The 23836-nt window shown below is 35.4% G+C and overlaps 1 protein-coding gene across 1 annotated transcript; it reads left to right on the top strand.

Annotated features, from left to right (window-relative positions):
• The first annotated feature begins 873 nt into the window (after positions 1-873).
• Positions 874-22006, top strand: LOC123666404. The gene is made up of 12 exons (XM_045600498.1): positions 874-1299; positions 9898-10588; positions 12169-12324; positions 12658-12775; positions 13612-13800; positions 15072-15212; positions 15503-15639; positions 15954-16093; positions 19000-19150; positions 20303-20442; positions 20760-20858; positions 21129-22006. The coding sequence occupies exons 1-12, from the start codon at positions 1089-1091 to the stop codon at positions 22004-22006; spliced, it is 3051 nt and encodes a 1016-aa protein (XP_045456454.1). The 5' UTR covers positions 874-1088.
• Positions 22007-23836: the final 1830 nt, after the last annotated feature.

Raw genomic sequence — 23836 nt, 5'->3', positions numbered from 1 at the left:
TGTAGGTTTTGCGTGAAAGAGTAACAAATATTCATCAATCCATCTAACCTCACAAACTTTGCGTACATATATAGGTAACACTAGCTGACCTGGCGAACTTCGTACAGTCTTTTTTTCTTAAATATAATAATTACATATTTCAAAATAGAATAAGGCCTATCTTTAAACTTGGATCAAACTGCACATGGTGTGCAAATTTGATTAAAATCGGTTAAGTAGTTTAGGAGTCCATCGCGGACAAACAACGTGACGCGTAATTTATATATATTAAGAAGATTAGTAGGATTTAAAAACCGCTTTAGATTAGGTGCTAGTTGGTTTTTATGCTTTGAATAATTTCTAAGCTACAATTGTGAAATTGTGTTTGCAGGCAAACGAAGAAAAACCGACTTCAATTATATCGACAAGTAATACAACGTAGGTAGACGAAAAAATAGTCAAGTAAATACGCATTATCAAAGATTACTAAAAAAGTAGTTATCAGATCTCGATTAAATTTATATGTAATTGAAGTCGGTTTTTTTTTCGTTTGCGAGCAAACACAATTATTACTTAATGCTTATAAATTGTTAGTGATCATCGAAGATAAGAACCTAATAATAAAAAATATAAACATTTTCTGTCGTGGACGACATCTAGCGGACACATAATAAAACTTAAACATGAAATTACAAGTTGTTCAAAAAATGTCAATAGATGGCAATATATTTATTTAATATTAATTTTGTAACTTAAATTATAAAAAAGTAATATATAAAATAATTTTAATTTTTTAGTTTAAAACATAACGATAAACGTAATTGTTTTCAATGACTCAAATAAATAACTACGTGGCTGTATAATGTCGTTCCGTTGCTATGAACATCTAGGCAACAAAACAGTCAGAAAAAAAACCAACAAAAAAAAGTGCGAGGCAGCAAAGTAAATGGCGTCTCAAGTTGTTTTTTATTCGATATCAATGTGTTTCTAATATCACAATGTCATTTCTAAAGTTATCTTGTTAGTAATATCAACTTCGTCGGTATATTTAATGTTTCATTGACAATTACTTGTTATTTGGTCGACGTTTCACTTTTTGCTGTAAAACAATGGCGTCGAATGATTCTATAGAATCCCAGGTAAAAGTTGGTGAAAATCGTGATACCGCAGACGATTACTACAGTTTGTGCAGCGAGACGGACACCGGTGAAGGCATCAAGCGTCGTCGAGTGACTCATGACTACCGAAAACTTTCGAAATTGGGATACGATCCAAGTATGCCAACTAATTTGAAACACGCAACATCCAGTGATTTCAAAGGTAAGAAGATTCCAACATCTTTACACCCTTGAAAGTTTCTATTTTCTTATTTTTAATTAACTTGTACTAATGTTGTACTATATCTACATCGTTTTGGGGGGAAAACGATTAACCTATCATTTTTCAAGTTACATCACTACAATGGAGGTCATTACTGTTTATAAACATTTCGAGCACATTTGTTGTATTTCCCTCACCCTTAACGTTCCAAATTGTCGAGTAATTTACAACAATTGTTGTGCTGACATTCAACACTGTTGCTATGGGGTTTCATATTCTTGCATCATTGATGACCTTGCTGAGGACTGCAATCTACTTTCTACTCATTATTATAAAATATTTCCACAATTTATTGCGAGAACATAAAAATGAAACAAAAAAATAATAAATTGATTGAGGTACTTGAACACGGCACTCTTCTTTGAATTTAAGATATAAATTTAACGATAGTAACACAGTAGTCATGATTTCTAAAACATTTATCTAAACAAGAGTATTAAAATAACATTCCTATAACTTTAATAATATAAAATCATTTAAAGCAATGAAATTGTATGAAAATTACACATAAATAATTATAATAGTCTTCATTGTAAACCATGAAAAAAAAACAACAATATAATAACATAAAATGTAAGATGTACAAAGGCGGTCTTATTGAAAGAGCATCCTTTTCCAGACTACCTTTGTGTATAGAACACAACATAGAAAGTTCAATTAGGAAGAACATAAGATTAGATTTGTAAAAAAAAATATGTCTTGTGCAAACCGCTAATGTGTCTAGATTAGCGGTAGTTTAATGTTCAATGTCACCATAAACTTATCGTCACCATAAACTGTGTCAAACTAAATATTTATATTATATTAATGACAAATAAGAAAATTATCAATATCATTGATATATTTCTATGTAAGTAATGTCAAAATTAATCATTTAAGGAAAGTCAGTTTCAATTATAATAATAAAATTACATAATACATTTAAAAGTAATTTTCAGAGAATAAAGTTACAGTATTAAATAGTAAAGTGCATACATTAATTCCATTATATAAATACTATTAAATACATATTGTTATTTTGAAATAGCTGCATTAATAAACACAACAGTGTACAAAATATAATTGAATGTACTGTATAAAAGTACTACACACACATGTTTATCATTGACAGCCCTGAAATTTCATCAAAAAGTAATTTCCATACTTGAAATATTGTATTATGCTTATAAGAACAACAGATTTTTTTCTTAAACGTCATTTTATGTAATATAGCCTTAAAATCTTTGTGATAAAAGTATTTTGTTTGAATGGATTGGAAAAATTTAAGATTGTTTTGTACAAACTATTAATTATTGTATAAATAAAATAATTGACTGTACACCCAAAATACAATTGTATAAATATAATATGCAAGCGAAACAAAAAAAAAAATAATAATTAATAAATAAATAAATAAAAATAAACATTCACCTAACTTTGTCAATAAAGTGTCAAAAAAAAAATTGACAAAAATTAATCAACAAAAAAATTTAAGCATAAACTCGTTCCTATACTATAGTACTTATGTGTCTTCCCCTTTTTCATATATTTGTGTAACATACATTCATTAAAATGTGTTAATCTTCGTTTAGATAAGTGACTATACAAGGCTATAATGCTTTCCTACTCAAAATTATTATCGTCATTCCTAATATTACTCGAATATGTAATACTTTTTGATGTTGCTGAAAAAAATATTAACTACACAAAATATTACTCAATTCATTGCAGTAAAATTTACTAGCTGAAGATTCAAATCAAAATAAATAAATTCAAAAATATACAACTGAAATATGTTTATGACTACTTCTGGACCTCCAGCTACCTATATACAGTTTTTATATAGAACTAGCTGTGCCCGCGGCTTCGCCCGCGTTGAAATTAGGGTGTCACAAAGTTTTCCCGGTAAATTTCCAGTGAAACTCTCATCAAAATCTTAACGAATGAAGATATGCATTACTATTAGGATGGTGAATGCAATTTTTTTTTATTTCAGTCACTTGAAATGCTTATCAAACTGAGTAACTTTTTAAAAGGCCGATGTAGTATAATTAAATAGTTATTTTTATAAAACCTCTCTATACACCACATTTTTAGTTTTGTTTTCAGGCTGTATATGTTTTATACAAACTATCAACCCCAATTAAATCCCCTTAGCGGTGGAATATCGTAAGATCCGTTCTTAGCGGACGTCTGCTAACTATAATCTACCTCCCTGCCAAATTTTATCTTTGTCCAACTTGGATGGATAGCCTATCCAGCGGTTTTTGAGTTCTCGTGATGCGTGAGTTATTTACCTTTTTCTTTTATATATATAGATATCGATGCATTATTTGGACACCTTCTCACCATCTAAAGAGCGTACATTTTATATTTCAAGTCTCTTACTTCAAAAACATAGGACTCTCATACAAACTTCCAACCCCCGTTTTATCTCCTTAGGGGTCGAGTTTCGTAAAATCATCTCTTAACGGATGTTTACGCCCTATAAGGAACCTACCTGCCAAATTTCAAGTTTGTAGCTGTTATAGTTTCGGATATTTCGTGATCAGTGAGTCAACCTACCATTCCCCGTTTTAACCCCAAAAGGGGGTTGATTTCTAAAGATACATTATTAGATACATTATAGATTATAGATAACAAGCAAGTATTTACTCATCCTTACATCAGTCAATTTACAAACCTTCAAACGTTTACCATTACTACTGTTTTAACAATAATAGGTGACTAAAAAAGTTTTATTTGTTAAAAAATAGGGAAGTATCTTTATTTAGGCAACAAATTGAAAGGAAAAAAAGTGTGTGTACTTATGTACGCACGTAAGAAGTTATACTTCATTTACTAGCTAACTTCATGTTACTAACTTCTTCATTGACTAGCTAACCTCAGGGTACCGGTTTTTTGTGACTGTGTCATCGTAAAAATTTACCCTCATCATTTCTCTTTGGCAAAAGAAGTATATCTTCAAAAAAAAAAAAAACATAATCAATATCTGATATATTTTACGAGCCCCGATGCAAAATAGTTCGTATGGAAAGTAGTGCAAAGCGTAAAATATGGAAAGTAAATAGGTAGTGGTAAAATAATTAAGAACGTTTAATAAAAAGTAAACCACAGTTTGAGGAACATTTTAAAGTTTATTTTAACATAACTGAAATTCTTTCATGACTTTACATAACATAAAAAATTAAAAAAATATTCTAAAAAACATAACGCAAAAGTATTCGTCTACCCTTGTCACTCACGCAAAATAGTTTGTCTACCACTTAGTTGTGTTGCCTTTGCTCATTAGCTTTAATGCGAAGAGGCATGGTTGCAATCAACGCTGCACACTCCTCAGCCGTAATTGACTCCCAGACAGCCAAGAGTTTAGCCTTTAAGTCGCTCTTCGATCTTGATGGATTTTTACGGAGAACTTTTTTCATTTTCCACCATAGGGTTTTGATCGGCGACAAGTCCGGCCTTTCGCCAGTAGCCACGTCTTTGTTGTTCTTGCAGTATGACAGGAAGCACCATCCTGTTGAAAAATGAAGGAATCTTGATGCTTGAGTGACGGAATAGAGGACAATAAATTATCTTCCAACAGGTTTTGATACCTTGCCGAATTGATAGAACCATCCACAAACTGCATACCACCAACTCCTAGTGCAGACATGCAGCCCTATATCATAAGAGACGCCGGAAACTTCACTTTGCGTTTGAGACAATCAGTCAGGCATTTCATTGCCTCATTTTTGTTCCGAATGACTTTTCCTTTCATCCCCGACTGTCACTTCAAATTTGGACTCGTCACTCCAAATGATACTACGCCACTGATCGGAAGTCCAATTTAAATAATCACAAGCAAACTTCACAAACTTCAACCTCTTTTTCTTTTGTACAGCAGTCAATAGTGGTTTCTCCTTAGTGGTGTAAAATCCGTAACCCATTCTTTTTAGGACTCTTTTGAAATTATCAACTAAGACGTCTTTGTGAATCATGTCGTTCCATTGCACCGTGAGTTCTCCAGCTCGAGCACGACGATTATTTTTGATAATTTTTTTCAGGATTCTGTTTTCTGCTGCACTTGTGATGCGTGGTCGACCAGTTTTCTTCAAACAAGAAGTCGTTCTATTCTTTTTATAGTGCTGAATGATAGAGATTAGATTTGTCTGTAGACCTGGGAAGTATCAAGTCTTTAGATATCTGGTAACTTGATTTGCCAGCATCGACCCCACAGACTATTCGCCTTCGAAGCTCTTCACACCCGGGTTTGCCATGACCCATTGTTATTTGAAAACTAATGAAAAAAAACTAAAGTTGTCAGAATTTATACTGTCTCACTTGACAAATGACACAGAATTACTTTTACAAATATAAATTATGCAACATAATTATACAAATAAGGAATAATCACCGATATATGAACTCTTTTGCATCGATTAACAATTAGACGGACTATTTTGCTTATAACTTCTTCGATTAATTATTAAACTAATTTACAACTCTTAAAAAAGTTTATTTTGTGTGAGACTGAAGATATCTAACAACTAAAATTATAGTCATATCAAGTTAGCACATAGTATTTATTACTACAATGCATGTGGTATCAAGTACTATAATTTGTTCTATTATATCTAACATTATTACATTTCTTAGTAAACACGGTTTAAAATATAAAAAAATCAGTTTTGTATATTTGGATCTGTTGATCTCAAGATTGGCACATAACAAACAGCCTTTTAAGCATATAACATTCCCTGACATAACATAGGTTTTTGATATATTAGGTCACACATATAGGTATATGAAAGTAATATAAATATATCATAATGCAACAAGGATTATGAGTACAGCTAACATAAGACAACTAAACAGAACACCAACTGAACAGATTTTCATAAGTTGTAGCTAATAACCATCTCGAATATGTCGGCATTCAAACTAAAAAATTACATGATTATCAATCCATTCATTTAAAAGCTATAATGCCAAGACAGACACAAAGACAAGTAAATCCTACTTTTTTCATAAGTGATTGATAATTTTAAAACAGATAGAATTTATATTTACTGTGACTGTATATAAGAATTGTGTAATTACCGTATTGTATTTTTTTAATTTAATTTTTTTTTTAAGTGCTATTTCAGCAACTCTACTATTATATAAAGAAATTGTTTGTCTGTTTGTCAGTAAAAAAAGTAAAAAAAAAAATATTTATAAGTACTTATACAAGGAAAACCAGGTAAAACATCTAGGCCTTAACATATAACATTGTACGCGTGGTATGATCTCACATTACAAAAATAACTTAAAGCTGCATTCTTTGATAGTAAATAATTTTCTAATAAACAAGTTTTTATACTGTTCAAAGTGGATTTATTTAAAGATTATTTTATTATGTGTTACAAAAAATTAATCTGTAATTTAAAAATTCAGAATTGTATGGTCATTTTTGTTCTCAAATTATTAGGTAAGTAACTAAGTAGTGATGAGTTCCTATTGAAATGTATAAAATAAAATAAAAGAATGGCAAACAAAAATTTCAACTCTTAATTACTCTTATTATATTTAATTCCTGTATTTTTGAATATTTAAAGATTTTCATAGAGATGAACGCTCACACTATAATACGAACACAATGAATGCAAACTTGGTTACTTGGGAATTAAAATTATAATGAGGGCAAATTACGACAAACTTTCAAAGTCAATCTACTTATTTGATACTATGGACAAAACACGGTATCTGCCGTATTCACAGTGATTCTGACATTTTTACCATTTTGGTCTCATTATCAGTGCTAGGCTTTAGATTAAGAGCCATTTCACAATTTTACGCTCTGCAAGTTTTGGTAAATTTGGTCGCATCGCGCGAGCCGCGCGATCTTTGTGCTAGTAAGTATAGTGTGACAACCCAAAGACCATCTTGATCATTTTCTGATGTATAATAAAAATTATAACTATGGTATAAAATGTTTTTTACATAATTAATTTGTTAAAAATTTCAAGTATGTTATATAACAACAGTCAATAAATTTAAAATAAAAAAAAATCAATTTTATGAAACAAATTTTTTAAAATTGATATATTTTTTTCAGTTTACGAATGAATCTAATATTTACGATATGAATAAAATAGCATTTTATGACATCGACACCGACAAACATATTAATTAACAAATAACAAGACAAACAGATTGAAATGCCTATTTGTATTGATAATGTGAGAAAAGAAAATTAAATTATACATTTGTTTACAGAAATTATCATTATATTATTTTACAGTCATTTTCGTAATATGTTTTTTATTTATATTTTATTATAAAAGTATCAAATTCGGTTTATCCGCTATAACAACAGGCGCTTGCCGCGTGTGAGCGAAAGAGACGGCTCCGCAGAATTTGGCGTGGACCTTACCTCTAAGAGCGCTAGCGCTCGACTGATTTACTAGGCTTGATGCGTGGTAATATATACTATCTTTTTATTATTTAATATAAAATGTATTAAAAATGATTACATCTTTTAATTATTTTTTTTGTATTCCTTAATGATGTAAGTTTACTTTGATGAAGATAGTTCGTTAAAATTTCTTGGTTTTCTAAGAAAAATATCGCTTTTAAAATTGTACTTATTTGGAAAATATTCGTAACTTTAAATTTTTTTATCGTTTAATAGAGATACAAATGGAATAAAAATCTATGATAGTGTGCAACAAAATTATATTCCACATATTATGATATTTTTTTAAAATGGTTTCAACGTAGAGGTTATTGAAAAGTAGGACTTCAAAGTATACATTGCGACCGTTTACCCAGGGAGGAGGCTGATGAAAAGGTTAATAATTTTATACGCATAATATAAATCAAAATTCTGATCCGACTATGGACTACAACAAAGGTTGCTTTATTATATTTCAAGAATATAAATTACATTATTGCATCCAACACTGAGATTAACGACGTCAAAATATTACAATTTCGCGGATTGTTACCGATTTTTGTGAAATGGCTCTTAAGAACCGTCAACCGTTTTTTTTGGTACTGAAATTATGCCGATAGACGGTCAAATTTTAAACTTAGATAATTCGACGGTTCTTAATCTAAAAGCCTTACCCGTAATCAATACCAGCAGATATTTTTGTTAATATCTTCCATGCTGTTAGTAAATTCTTCACAACTTAAGTTAGTTTTTGCACTGTGTGTAAATTGCATTAGATGTATAGCAAAAGCAGCTTAAAAAGTACAACTTTTGAAATGAGCTGTAGCTTGAGTAAGTAAAGTATCCCAGCTTTTACTTTACAAGTTTTTTTTTTCAATCTACAATTTACACAATGGTTAAGTTCTGACATGAGGTCATACCTGATATTCTTACTACTTTATAGGCCGCAAAAATTTCTATCAAAATCTTAAACTCTCATCTTTAACTATATAATGGTGCTGAAAATCCATGGCGATAATTGTAGTCAAAGATTTGTCACTCTTCTTTTTGATAATTTTATGGGAAGTTTTGATTACAGCATGCAGTAATTTATTTTACTTTTTACTTTAGGCATTTATATGCAAACAAGATATGAAAGTTCTAAATAATTAATAAGCCGTAATGAAACATTTTTGTACCCCGAAGTTAAGTAATAATTAAAATAGGATATTCAGGGATTCTCTGGCAGAGATGTACACGTCATATTCAGATATATTATTCCTATAAAATACGTGTATTAGTATTATTCTTATACTATTAAACGAGCAATTCTTGTATATATATATATAATCTGAATCTCGGAAACGGCTCCAACGATTTTCATGAAATTTAGTATACAGGGGATTACGGGGGAGATAAATAAATCTAGCTAGGATTCATTTTTAGAAAATGTCGTTTTATCCCTGTTTTTAGGCAATGAAAAAATGGCTACAATATCGTTAGAATAAGAAGGTAAATTTCGCATCTGTCAATAAAGTTGTAATAGCTCAGGGAAAATCGGCCGATCGCGCTCGGCCGAAAAGATCATGGTTCGAATCCTCACGTATTCCAGATCGATTATCGTTTTTTTTCTTTTTTTTTTCTAAAAAAAATAAAATCGAAAAATATTATTCATATTTTATCAATATGTAATTCGTATTTAAATATGATTTTCAAAAAACACGATTTACTAAGAATACCGAGCTAAGCTCGGTCACCCAGGTCCTATTATTTAAGTGTTCCGTACTGTACTGGATTGTAGTAGTGTACGTACACTTATATTATTAGTATATAAGTTTACCGTTTTTTTTTGACTAGATGAGAAAATTTCAATTAAAAAAAAATATTCGAAGGTTGCAAGAGCATTTCAACAGAGATTCGTTAATACCTGAAACCAAACAAAAAAAAACGGTGATTATTGGTTTAAAAAAAATTTTTTTTTAGTTGTTTTGCGAAACAGGTTTACATCACTAGTATATACACTATTTAAATACTTTATTTAAAGACAATTTTCACTACATCAAGATTATTGTTATTTCATACTAAAACAATCGTCATATGCTAATGCATAAACCAAAAATTATTTGAAGTATTTTAAAACAAATAATGGTTTTATTTTACAGTGAGGAAGCGCAAGCTGAGCGGCGATTCTAAAGAGCTATGCGTTTGGGGGGAAAATTCGAGACCAGCTAAGTACAGCAAGATATGGCCGGTGTTTGACTCTGGAGGATTTGGCGATACTGCAGTACTCAATCTTCACATATTGCAGAAACCTCAGCCAATGAGAAATACACTACTCTTTTCTGACAATAATTTGCAAGATATAACCCAACCCTGCGTAGATTGGTTCGGGGGCATCAACGCGTCGTGGAAACAAACGAAACTCTCGAACACAATACCTCACGACGATCTAACGAAACGTATCTATTCATCGGTTTCACGTCAATTGAGAATTATAAACGGACACTTTCAGACGTTCATGTTCAAATACAAGTACCCTAAAGTGACAAGAGCTAACGTTCTTCTAGAATCTTCTAGTTCGAGACGTTTGTCGACGCATATCAGTCTATCCTTGAAGGCTATAAAGTTCCAGTCGACGCCAAGGAGAGAGTTACCGTACTATGGTAACTTGGAGTTACCGCTGAAGATAAAACAGGAAAATGCGTCGTCCCAATTCTACCCGGCGATCGGTAGGAGTGTTCAAACAGACACTGATAAAATACAGAGTGCTGTCAAAGTGAAAATCGAACGTGATAGTGTGAAAGTAGAAGGCGAAAATGAGAAGAGTAAAGATAAAGAAAGGGAGAGAGATAGGTAAGTTAATACACAATTTAGTCGCCCCTTAAATACGTGATGTTTGGCAGTATGTGGTGAGGGTTTAGACTACTAAAAAATCACGTGTAAATTTGTTTTTTGTGCAAAGTATAATTAAAGTTCAGAATATCTTTTATATAAAATCGTTAGGTCATTGACTCATAACGAAATCTCAGAAACCTCTGGACGCATAAAGATGAAATTTGGCAGGGAGGTAATTTATTGTTAGTAGATGTCTGCTAAGAATGGATTTTTCGATAGGACCAGTTTAAAGGGCTCTAACGGCTCTCACAAGTCTGTATGAAAGTCCTTCAATTTTTATTAAAAATTTATATAAGAAATATAAGTACTATCATAACATGAATGCTGAAAGCAAAATGTAAAAGTTTGACTGCAGAAGTTTGTTAACCAACTTCAAAACAAGGTAGAGGTTCTTAATTCGACTTATTTTTATGTATGCTTATCTCAGAACTTTTGACTAGGTGCACCGATTTCGATGACTTTATTTTTTAAATCGTTAGGTGGTGTGTGTCATTCCCTTAAACTTAATTGATATCTAATTTTTTGAGTTATCGTTAACAATGCATATTTACTTGACTATTTTTTCGTCGATCTACACTGAATACATTTTTTTTTTAACTGAAAGCTGCTGCTTGTCACACGTTTCGTTTAAATTAGATTGCCTTGAACTACTGGTCTGTCATTGAAATCGGTTTTTTTTTTCGTTTGCGAACAAACATAATTATTTGTCTACTCTTCTCTCTAAAACGCTAATGCAATAGTGATGTAATCTACCCCATAACCTTTATTGGTTGGACTTTAGCTTGAAAATGATTACATAAATAAAACAATTTTGGTCCTTCTGAGTTATTTTTTTTTACAAGTTGCCCGTAAAGATAATACTAACAGAGTTTATGTAAAATTGAATAGATTGATCCTTAAGATATTTTAAAATATAGTAAGTAATATTTCATCTGTAACTATATATCTTTAGTTAGTAAATAACAGAGTAGTATTTTTTAAATATGTAATTTTTTTACAAAATATTTTCGATACACTGGCGGTAGATGGCGTTTTGAACTATTAATATATTTAAACTTTAAAGGTGTTTCTTTCAAATTCACGCTAATCAAACAAAAAGTATAATTACATCAAAATTTTAGGATAACTAAATATAAATTTTGCAACATTTTTATGAAAATTAGTCCGTATGTGAATACATACCATATAGTTCCAAAGCCTAATAATTCTAGTAAAGTATCAAACGTTGTAATCGCACTAACACGTGCTTTATAACCTTGTAATACCAAATTCCTCGTACATACGGGCGTAATTAACTCACATTTCTGTGACTATAATAAAATAGAGGACGTAAAATGTTAACGTTAAATCTCACACACTGGCGAATGCGGGATCGATTATCGCTCGGGGTGGATATTTGTAGTTTACAAATATTACTTTCCTATCTGGTTGTCTGTCTTCGTGGGTCTTTAAGGTAACAGCTGGTTGTAATGAATATTTTTTTTATAACAAATATACATATAAATTTATGTATCTATATGTATTTTATATTGTCTTAGATCATCTCACTCGTCTCGACACTCGTGTCAGCAGTGTCGCCGTCGGGCGCGTATAAAGCGTTGCTCTATAGGCGTTCAGTGTAGGAGGGAACGTACTGGCCCGGTTTGGGGACCACTGGCCCACAGCTTGGATCTAAAAGAGCTCAAGTATCATAGGTTTGTATTCATTATTTAATTTTTTTATTTTTTAAATATCAATTTTTTATATTTAACTAAGAGTTAATAAGGCTTCTTTCTGCTGTTATTAAGAAGTTTTGTGAAGTATTTCTTATAACATTAAAGAAAAATATCTATTCGGGTACAAATTTTATAATATCTCATAAAGAAAAAATTATTTTTGTTATGTATTGTTATTGGTAAGGGTTTGGTTTCGTTTAATTAAGCTAATAAAATCAATTTCAATGTATATTACATTTTAATTATTAATACTGACTTTTTTATTTTTAATATACTAAATTACTAAACCATAACAAATTTGTTGGTCGACAGATTAATGAGGGTAGAAACCCATCCGAACGGCGGCGCTAGTGTTGTTTATCTACACCAACAGGATGTGGATATGTTGAGTCCTACGCAGCAGGAAACACTAGCTAAAGAGTTTTTAAAGGTCTGTTTCTTTGTCCCATTTTATCGAATAGTTGTATTTTTTATTTTTATATAGTATATTTTTAAAAGCTTAGAAAGTAAGGCCCTAATGTAAATAAAATATAAAAATGCCGTCTTGTTAAATAAGACAGAGAATATATATAACAACACACGTACTCTCAGTCTTTTCCTATCTGAGGGGGATTATTGAAGTAATTCTCTCTCCTCAGTTTGTAAGCTAAGTGACAGTAATAAGTCACAATTTATTATAGCGAATTGACTATAAATATTATAGTACAATACAGTTTTTTATTATTGCACGTCTCATAAGCGAAACGGACGAGGTTGTGCTGTACACTCACCTTACAAAAATTAAGCCATTTCTTGAACGAAAATTTTCTCAATTTATTTTCTATCGTACTACAATAGAACAATATTTACATATAAATATAATGGAAGAACACACGACATTTTTAAAGGACATTTTGCTTTTTAAATAAATAAATAAATAAAATGAAAAGCTGATGGAGCCATAGTCTTTAAAGAAGAAGAAGAAATAAATAAAATGTTAAAAAAATAATCCGTGGACGTCTGGCTGTCAAGTGTATGTATGAAAACTGACGTGGTCACGATAACTGCCGAAAAACTTAACTGATCAAGTCCATTTATTTTTTATACGTTTCAGTATGATTTAAAACTTAAGTCCTTTTGGAGGATCACCTTCTAATCCAATTTTATTTATAATTAGAAATATTAAAAAAAAAAAAAATACATTATGAGGCCTGCACTTTTGTTTTTCCAAAACTTTTCCTGTTGACTATATAAAAAACAAAATCATAAATTTTTTTCGTTTTCTAGGTCGTCTTCTCGGAGAACAGTGAAGGTTGGGCTAATTTCGTCTGCGGTGTGGTCCGGGGAGCAGCGGGGAGACTTCCCTGTTTACTGCAGTATTTGTCAGAAAACTATCCCACTTTGACTGTCAAAGCTGGTGTTTTGGCAAGAGCGAGTGATATTGAAACCACTACTATCAGTCGATATCATCAACAGGTAAGGTGTCTTGGCTAATGCCATTTTTAATGCCATGCCAAGTCTGATTCAGCCTTAACATCTCACAGCTGGGCATAGGCCCCTCTCTCATGTAGCAGTTATCTTGAAAATAAAATATTTCTTATTGGCTAAAGTCCATTTCCAATTCCTATAGGAACCTGACTTTAGAATTAAATGTTTATAATAATAATAATAATATCTTTATTTCACAAACTTAGAACTATATTACAATGATAATGTGGCAACAATATCAGAAGTAATGAGATAAGCGATATTGAGATATTAGTGAAATAAATAGTTTTTTCCATATAAGAACTGAGTTAAACGAAAATAAAACAGAATATTGTTATGTTACCGTATTAGTGCTATGTTATAGTTACAATAATGTGTTGTGATTGTTTTATAATACTAGTAAATGCAATAAAAATAAAATTCAATAAAACTATGACAATAATATGAAAAAAAAAAACAATTTTTTTAGATCGATGCTTGATGAAAATGAAATTGTTCCATTTTGCACAGATTATTCTAAAGCCTTTGACTAAATCTATGTTAACCATTAAACTTTGTTAATAACCTCTGGTATATAATTGTAATTTAATTTTATTTAAATAGTATTTACAAGAAAATGTATAGACAAACATCTTTTTTATCACTTTAAAATAGTTTTTTGTTTGTATAACTATGTTGGTTGTTCCTCAAGTTCTCTTTTTGGTTTTCTGTTCTTTAATGTTTCCATAAATTGTGTAGGCCAATATTAAAGACAGATATTTAATTCAAATGTGATCTGAAATCCTGAATTTACAATTGAGCAAGCATGAGATATGCGCACTCACCAACCCGCATTGAAATTGCTAAATTAAATAAGCTCAAGATCTCTTTCATTGTTGAAAATTTTATTTTCGCAGCTCTGGGATGTTAAGGGCTAATATCTACTATTTGTTGATACATTTTTAGTTAGCTGTGAGGTATTACATTATCAGCACTTATCATCACTCTAGCCTATTGCAGTCCACTGCTGTACATACGCCTCCACAAGCTCGCGCCAAAACAATGGCGTGAACTCATGTGTACATTATCAAACAGATAAAACTTTTACCATCAATCTCCTTTTCATCTGACAGATGTTTCGATTCACAATCTGTAAAACTTTAATAAGTTGTAGTTTGTCTCGAACACGTGTTACTGATAGGCTATTACCAGCTCTATCAGCAGAAGCTGAAATAGATCTTAGATTATTACAGTTACAACATCTAATTAATTACCTATAGGTTCAGCAGTCGTATTCAGCGGGAACCTTCCGTTCGGGTCCATTACATCAGATCTCGCTTGTTGGGACTGTGCATGAAGAAGTGGGTGGCTACTTTCCTGATATGCTGCAAATGTTGTCTGATTGTCCATTTCTCAATTTGGTAAGTGTTTTTTAATATAATTTTTTTATCTGTTCAGTCTGAAAATTAATGATAAGTTTTGGAACATTGTGTTGGCAATTATATTTCTGCCTCTTAGGTACCTTCTCTTTTTAATAATCTGAAAACCACACCATTTGCAAAGGTATTTTTATATGTATATTATATAAGATCACCGTGTCTCTTGTCAAGACTGAATGACTGACTGATATAAGATCACTGAGATAACGTAGAAAGTGAATTTTCAAATACCAATAATATTTAAATAATTTTTAATTTAATGTTTGTTAAAGACAATGCCATGGGGTCCTATGTCAGCTGTGGAGATGGACCCTCAAGAATCAAATGATGGGCCGATTCTATGGATCAGGCCGGGAGAACAATTAGTACCAACAGCAGAACTTGGAAAAAGTCCCATTAAGAAAAGAAGGTATTTACAAATCGATATTAAAGACTTAAGAAAAGACTACTCATAATTAAGATTTATTCGGCTGTGATCTTCTGATATCTCACTTTCTCAGTTTGGCTCTTCCAGATTTTGATCAAGCTTTTGGTTTTGAGCAATTTTGTCCACCATATTATTTTAAGTTATCACAGCTTCAGTAGTCTATTTCACACTTTGCCCACTTTTTAACTTTACATATTGCCTTTATAGAAATTGCTGGCGTGTTTCTCCTACATGAAATTATTATCTATTAATAATTTGCTACATATTTTATAATACAAAATGCAATGTTGTGTCAGGACGGGAATGAACGAGCTGCGCAACCTCCAGTACCTGCCCCGCTGGAGCGAGGCGCGCGAGTTCCTGTTCGAGGACCGCACGCGCGCGCACGCCGACCACGTGGGCCACGGCCTCGACCGCATCACCACCGCCGCCGTCGGTACGTGTCCGTGTGTCTGTGTCGGTACAGTCTGAACTACCTGCAGTACTGCCCCGCTGGAGCGAGGCGCGCGAGTTCCTGTTCGAGGACCGCACGCGCGCGCACGCCGACCACGTGGGCCACGGCCTCGACCGCATCACCACCGCCGCCGTCGGTACGTGTCCGTGTGTCTGTGTCGGTACAGTCTGAACTACCTGCAGTACTGCCCCGCTGGAGCGAGGCGCGCGAGTTCCTGTTCGAGGACCGCACGCGCGCGCACGCCGACCACGTGGGCCACGGCCTCGACCGCATCACCACCGCCGCCGTCGGTACGTGTCCGTGTGTCTGTGTCGGTACAGTCTGAACTACCTGCAGTACTGCCCCGCTGGAGCGAGGCGCGCGAGTTCCTGTTCGAGGACCGCACGCGCGCGCACGCCGACCACGTGGGCCACGGCCTCGACCGCATCACCACCGCCGCCGTCGGTACGTGTCCGTGTGTCTGTGTCGGTACAGTCTGAACTACCTGCAGTACTGCCCCGCTGGAGCGAGGCGCGCGAGTTCCTGTTCGAGGACCGCACGCGCGCGCACGCCGACCACGTGGGCCACGGCCTCGACCGCATCACCACCGCCGCCGTCGGTACGTGTCCGTGTGTCTGTGTCGGTACAGTCTGAACTACCTGCAGTACTGCCCCGCTGGAGCGAGGCGCGCGAGTTCCTGTTCGAGGACCGCACGCGCGCGCACGCCGACCACGTGGGCCACGGCCTCGACCGCATCACCACCGCCGCCGTCGGTACGTGTCCGTGTGTCTGTGTCGGTACAGTCTGAACTACCTGCAGTACTGCCCCGCTGGAGCGAGGCGCGCGAGTTCCTGTTCGAGGACCGCACGCGCGCGCACGCCGACCACGTGGGCCACGGCCTCGACCGCATCACCACCGCCGCCGTCGGTACGTGTCCGTGTGTCTGTGTCGGTACAGTCTGAACTACCTGCAGTACTGCCCCGCTGGAGCGAGGCGCGCGAGTTCCTGTTCGAGGACCGCACGCGCGCGCACGCCGACCACGTGGGCCACGGCCTCGACCGCATCACCACCGCCGCCGTCGGTACGTGTCCGTGTGTCTGTGTCGGTACAGTCTGAACTACCTGCAGTACTGCCCCGCTGGAGCGAGGCGCGCGAGTTCCTGTTCGAGGACCGCACGCGCGCGCACGCCGACCACGTGGGCCACGGCCTCGACCGCATCACCACCGCCGCCGTCGGTACGTGTCCGTGTGTCTGTGTCGGTACAGTCTGAACTACCTGCAGTACTGCCCCGCTGGAGCGAGGCGCGCGAGTTCCTGTTCGAGGACCGCACGCGCGCGCACGCCGACCACGTGGGCCACGGCCTCGACCGCATCACCACCGCCGCCGTCGGTACGTGTCCGTGTGTCTGTGTCGGTACAGTCTGAACTACCTGCAGTACTGCCCCGCTGGAGCGAGGCGCGCGAGTTCCTGTTCGAGGACCGCACGCGCGCGCACGCCGACCACGTGGGCCACGGCCTCGACCGCATCACCACCGCCGCCGTCGGTACGTGTCCGTGTGTCTGTGTCGGTACAGTCTGAACTACCTGCAGTACTGCCCCGCTGGAGCGAGGCGCGCGAGTTCCTGTTCGAGGACCGCACGCGCGCGCACGCCGACCACGTGGGCCACGGCCTCGACCGCATCACCACCGCCGCCGTCGGTACGTGTCCGTGTGTCTGTGTCGGTACAGTCTGAACTACCTGCAGTACTGCCCCGCTGGAGCGAGGCGCGCGAGTTCCTGTTCGAGGACCGCACGCGCGCGCACGCCGACCACGTGGGCCACGGCCTCGACCGCATCACCACCGCCGCCGTCGGTACGTGTCCGTGTGTCTGTGTCGGTACAGTCTGAACTACCTGCAGTACTGCCCCGCTGGAGCGAGGCGCGCGAGTTCCTGTTCGAGGACCGCACGCGCGCGCACGCCGACCACGTGGGCCACGGCCTCGACCGCATCACCACCGCCGCCGTCGGTACGTGTCCGTGTCCGTGTCCGTGTCGGTACAGTCTGAACTACCTGCAGTACTGCCCCCTTTTCGACCTAATTTTGTTTCTTATCAAATTGCTCTTATTAACTTATGGTTAAGTATTTTATTTACGAAACACAACAAAAAAAAAAAGTTTAAGTGCCTCACACTCCAGAGACAAACAGGGATTTATCGCTGTATGTCTCAGGAGGGATTTATCCTTGTATGTCTCTGGAGTGTGAGGCTAGGAGTGTCGGCGGTCCGAAAACATACACACTACTGGACATAGACCTCCACAAGTTCACGCCAAAAATGGCGTGAACTCATGTGTTTTGCCCATAGTCACCACGCTGTACAGGCGGGTTGGTGACAGCAGGGCTGGCTTTGTCGCACCGAAGACGCTACTGCCCGTCTTCGGCCTGTGTATTTCAAAGCCAGCAGTTGGATGGTTATCCCGCCATCGGTTGGCTTTTTAAGTTCCAAGGTTACTATTGGAACTGTGTTATCCCATAGTCGCCTTTTACAACACCCACGGGAAGAGAGCGGGTGGCTATATTCTTTGATGCCGTAACCACACAGCATAATACACAATACGCAATCACAAACACTCGAACAGCGAACATATATATTTTTGCCATGAGCGGGTATCGAACTCTTGACTGTCAGCACAACAGCTAGAGTTATACGTATAAGCGCTGTGCCAATGCATGGCTATATTCTTTGATGCCGTAACCACACAGCATAATACACAATACGCAATCACAAACACTCAAAGAGCGAACATAAATATTTTTGCCATGAGCGGGTATCGAACTTTTGACTGTCAGCACAACAGCTAGAGTTATACGTATAAGCGCTGTGCCAATGCATCGTCAACAAATATTTACCTTAACTACTTTGCTTTTCATAGGAGTCCTTAAAGCGATCCACTGTAACGACGAATCTGACCGTGGAAGAATAACTAAGGATGTGGTTGCGTTTCATGCAGCCGACTTCAACAAACTTGTGCAATTGTTACAACTAGACTTGTACGAACCGCCTATTTCTCAATGCGTTACTTGGTGAGTGTCATACTTTTCTTTTTTGTAGAATATAGCCTAGCTAGGCTTGACCGAAACAAAGAGAAATTGGGTTATGTGAGTAATATAGCAAATTTTACAGTTGGTGAAATAAATGGTGATAGCCTGAAGTTAGGCATCCTTTTCCTTACTCGAATTTTCTTTCTACTTTATTCTTATATTATGAATTTAGTGGTCTGTATTTGGCACCTTTAGATTTGCAAATATGCAGGAGTGGTGATGATCACTTAACAGTTGGAAAAAGTTGGCAATTCTTTGGGCTATAATCAAAAAAGTTATAGATTTTTCAAAATCATTTGGTAAAGTCAGTCATTTTCAATAAAACGAAGTGTTATAACTATATTTTCTAGAAAAGTATCAACTGCAGGTAGATATTGCAATTTGGAAGCTTAATACGGGGTATTGTTGCATTTATCTATACATATAATAAAATGGTAGGAAAGTCAAAACTGTACATTGAATATTTTTTAAAAAGAATACTTGGGGTGTGATTTACAATCGATACTGAAGCCAAAAATATAGTTTTTAGAATTTTTGTCTGTTTGTCTGTATGTATGTCCGGGATAAACTCATAAAGTACTGCATGGATTTACTTCAAATTTGGCAAGAATATTATCAAGAAGTCGGGTCAACATATAGGCTACATATTATGACGCTATCACCTACGGGGAACGAGTAATGGAACCTTTATTTCTTCAACGCATTCTGTAACAACGTGTAATCTAATGATGCATATTTGAATGTTGTTGTTATTATGTTAATAACCATGCTATAAGCTAGCTTCACACTATAAATAAAGACATTCTGTAGTATATTTAGTATCAGCATTGCACCCGTGGGAAATCCGGGGCGGGTCGCTAGTACCTTAATAATGGTGTACCACTAGGATGTCTTGTAAGACCACTTTTCTTGATTACTTTCAATAGTGACTCTATTTCGGTACATGAGTAATCTTATTTGAATTTTAAATGTATTTAGATATTTCTCATTGTTATCCGTGTTGTATTTTCACTTTGTTACTCCAATTTACGTGTACAGTAAAATATTTTTTTCTTTAACAAATTTACTTAAATATTGTATTATGTATTTAATATTTCGAAAGTTAATTTTGTTTGGTAAATTTTATGTCTCTAGGTTAGAAGAAGCGAAGCTAAACCAACTACGTCGTGAGGGGGTCCGATATTCGCGACTGCCTTTATGTTCAGATGACATTTACTTTTTACCAAGGAACATTATACATCAATTTAGAACCGTGTCCGCGGTTACGTCTATTGGTAAGTAAAGTATGAATAGTGCTGCACTATAATCATTTATGTTTATTTTTGGTAGAGTATTTAGCTAATTAAATTTCCTAACTATCTATATTGTTATTTATGTTGAATACTTCTGTATCTGATGATCTGACTGACTTCATTTCAAGCACTAAATCCTTATTTAAGCATTTATATGGGCTTCTGGATGTTTCAGATTCAAAATTAGGCTGGATACCAATTGAATAATCAACTTCTAAAATTTATTTCTGGACAAGACAATTTTTATCAGATTTTTTAGTTTTCTAATGATTATATATATTTTTATTCACATGTTTCAGCGTGGCATCTTAGGTTAAAACAGTACTATCCATCGTCAGAAGCCTCATCACCGGCAGATGAGAGACCGCCACCAGATCAGTCTACTAGTAATCATTCAGGTATCCCAAATTAGCCTTTTTTCGCAATTAAATTATCTTAACAGTTATAGCTGAATGAATAGCTACTGTATCTGTGCTATTGGCATGACATGAAATACCATGAAATATTGCAGCCTAAGTTGCTTTTAGACGACAAGATATTTTAACAATCAAGCTTTCAGCTGTTTTTTGCCTTTTAGATTATTAGTTCAGTAATTTACATGGTCAATGAATAAAGTTAACCATTAAAAAGGTCGTGAATTTGTATCTAATTTTGCTTTTTTTTTACAGATTCTAAGAAAACCACAAAACACAAGAGCGGCGTTATAGAAATGAGAGCCTTGAGCGCGAAGTTTAAAGAGAAGTCAGATTTAAAAATATCTGCAACTCGAAAGAGTGTAGAAGTACAGAGTAAAGATAAGGCCGATGACAAAAAGGAGAGACGGACAGACAAACACGAAAGGGGGGACAAAACTGAGAAAAGTGACAAACACACGCATAGGCACAGAGACGGCGATAAACATAGGACAGAGAAATCTGAAACTCGGATATCAGATAAATTAGACAAACCATCGGAAAAATCGGACAAACCAGAAATTAGAATTTCTGACAAAGAAAATAAAGTTGACAAAGCAGAACAAAACAAATCTGAAAAGTCTGATAGATTGGATAGACATGAAAAGACCGATAGAACTGAAAAAGATAGAACCGAAAAAACAGAAAGTCGGTCAGAGAAATCTGAAATAAAATATAATGATAAGCTCGAAAAAACGCATGAGAGATCAGACAAAGAGAGAACAGATAGATCTGACAAAACGGAAATAAAGATGGAGAAGTCTGACAGATCAGAGAAATCTGACCGGTCGGTAGATAAATCAGATCCCAAAACTGATAAATCGGAAAGCAGAACTGAAAAGGAGAATAGATCAGAGAGATCGGAAAAAAGCCATGATCATCACAGACGTCACTCATCATCCCGTCACAAGTCATCGCACCACAAGTCTGATAGGTCTCGGGACCACAAAGACCACAAAAAGGACCACAAAAACTCAGACGACAGAAAATATGAGAAACAAAGGGATAAGGATATTAGAGATGTTAAAAGTGTTTCTGATTCTAAAATGCAAAGTGATAAGTTACCACAAGTGATCCACCGACCTCCAGATTAGTGTTTGTTTTATAAAACAGAGCTTGTGAGTGGTTTCCAGATGTTTTGGACCTTGTGACGGGTGCATATTTTACATTGTATAGAGATTTTGTATCTCGACGTTTTGCAATGTAATTAAACGAATACCACTTTGATTGGATTTGAAATAATTGATTGTCTTTTGTATTGAAGAAAAATGTATAGGTTATTCAACTCGTATTGGCAAGGTTGTGTGGGTGTATTTGTAAATATGTATGCAGCTTTAATTTTAGTGTCATTGATTTAACAATACATGTCTATTTCGTTTCAATTACCTGATTTCATCATATCTCATCTTGAATGCTGAGAGGATATTGAAGAGGTGGTTAGCTATCCCGTATCCTCTATCCGTATCTATTATCTTGGCGATTGGAGGTAGTGCACTCTAAGCCTTGAAGGGTGGCTTTGGATCTCATTATTTCAACTACATCTTTATACAGGATTGAGTTGTTGGCACCTCCAATTGTTATGGTAGCGTTGCAAGATAAAATAGAATAGCAACATCCCCCGTGTTGCTATTCTTGCATTAGCCATCTTTCTCTACACAATGTGGCCACCCTGAAGTATGCTCATAAGCTGATGACCTACAGTTAAATTCATAATCTTGCTTAACATGTTTAGTCTTTCTAAAACAGCATATGCTGATTCAACTATGTACAAGATGACTTTGGACTTTGTATCATTGTCCAAGTTTATCCTAGGGCGCTCTAGGTTCAGTATTTCACTTCCTTGGTTATCTGTATCAACAATTCTCTTGCGAGGGTTTGTTGTACCTTCTTCCTGCTCCATCACTTCTTGTGGCTGTGGATTTGCCATCACGAATTAATTTAATAAGAGTCTATTTATACTACTTTGTTTGTAATATAATACACACAACGTATGTCAAAGCGATTTGATAAATCTATAATAGATACGTTTTGAAATTGATCTCGGTACTGCACAAGGTTCAAGATTTCTTAACGGACTCATCAAGCATAAGGTTCGTACTGTAGGATAATTCCTTGTAAATATTAGACTACGAGTCTCGTAGAGGCTAAACGATGGATGGTTGAATACGCAGTTCTAGATAGCAAACAACTGAAATATACTTACTTTGCATTTTAATAATTTTTTTTATAGAACTCTGTTACGATACAGACTTATAGGTTCAAATTTATGTTCTTAAATATCTATACTAACTATTGTACATGTTTGTATGGAATGTCAATGCAATGTTAATACATAATAAATTGTTTCCTAAATTATTGAAGTTACTGTTGTAATTTCATACTCCAGTTTCTCGATATCAGTTTTTGAGAACAGGATTTTTTTTTAATATTTTTCTTTGTAAATAAGAAAAAAAGGTTTAACTTTTTTTTTTTATAGTCACATCTAAAACTGCGTTATGATTGTGATGTAAAGTTTTAACGAAGACGAAAAAAAATATAATAAATAAATACTAAGATGGGAAAAAAAATAATATTCACACATATTTCTAAAGAACTTGCACTAAGAGTAAAAAGATATATTAATAATAGTTAAGACTAGAATACATTTCTTTTTGTTTTATTTTTTAATTATTAAATTATTTATTATGATACTTGTTGAAATCGCGGCTAAGTAAAGGAGAGATGGAACATTAGTTTTCTAGTTAATTTAGGAAACGAAATATATTTGTAACGAATATTTTGTATTTGATAGGGGCTAAAGATTCCAGTGAAATAAATGAAATTATTTATATGGAGTTATCGCTAGGTTCTAAATAGCATATTTGGATGGTATAGGTTAGAAAAACATTTTTATGTAGTACCTTTTTGAACTTCACTGCTCTTAG

The sequence above is a fragment of the Melitaea cinxia genome, chromosome 26 (assembly GCF_905220565.1).
Source record: "Melitaea cinxia chromosome 26, ilMelCinx1.1, whole genome shotgun sequence".
Taxonomy (NCBI): domain Eukaryota; kingdom Metazoa; phylum Arthropoda; class Insecta; order Lepidoptera; family Nymphalidae; genus Melitaea; species Melitaea cinxia.
Note: the sequence above shows the minus strand (reverse complement) of the source record. Positions and strands in the feature narration are given on the sequence as shown.

Excerpts from the sequence above, each read along its gene's own strand:
- LOC123666404 (XM_045600498.1), top strand. The coding sequence starts at position 1,089 with ATGGCGTCGAATGATTCTATAGAATCCCAGGTAAAAGTTGGTGAAAAT. Across the intron at positions 12,776-13,611 it reads TAGCTAAAGAGTTTTTAAAG|GTCGTCTTCTCGGAGAACAG; the intron begins GTCTGTTTCTTT and ends TTCGTTTTCTAG. Across the intron at positions 15,640-15,953 it reads AGTCCCATTAAGAAAAGAAG|GACGGGAATGAACGAGCTGC; the intron begins GTATTTACAAAT and ends ATGTTGTGTCAG.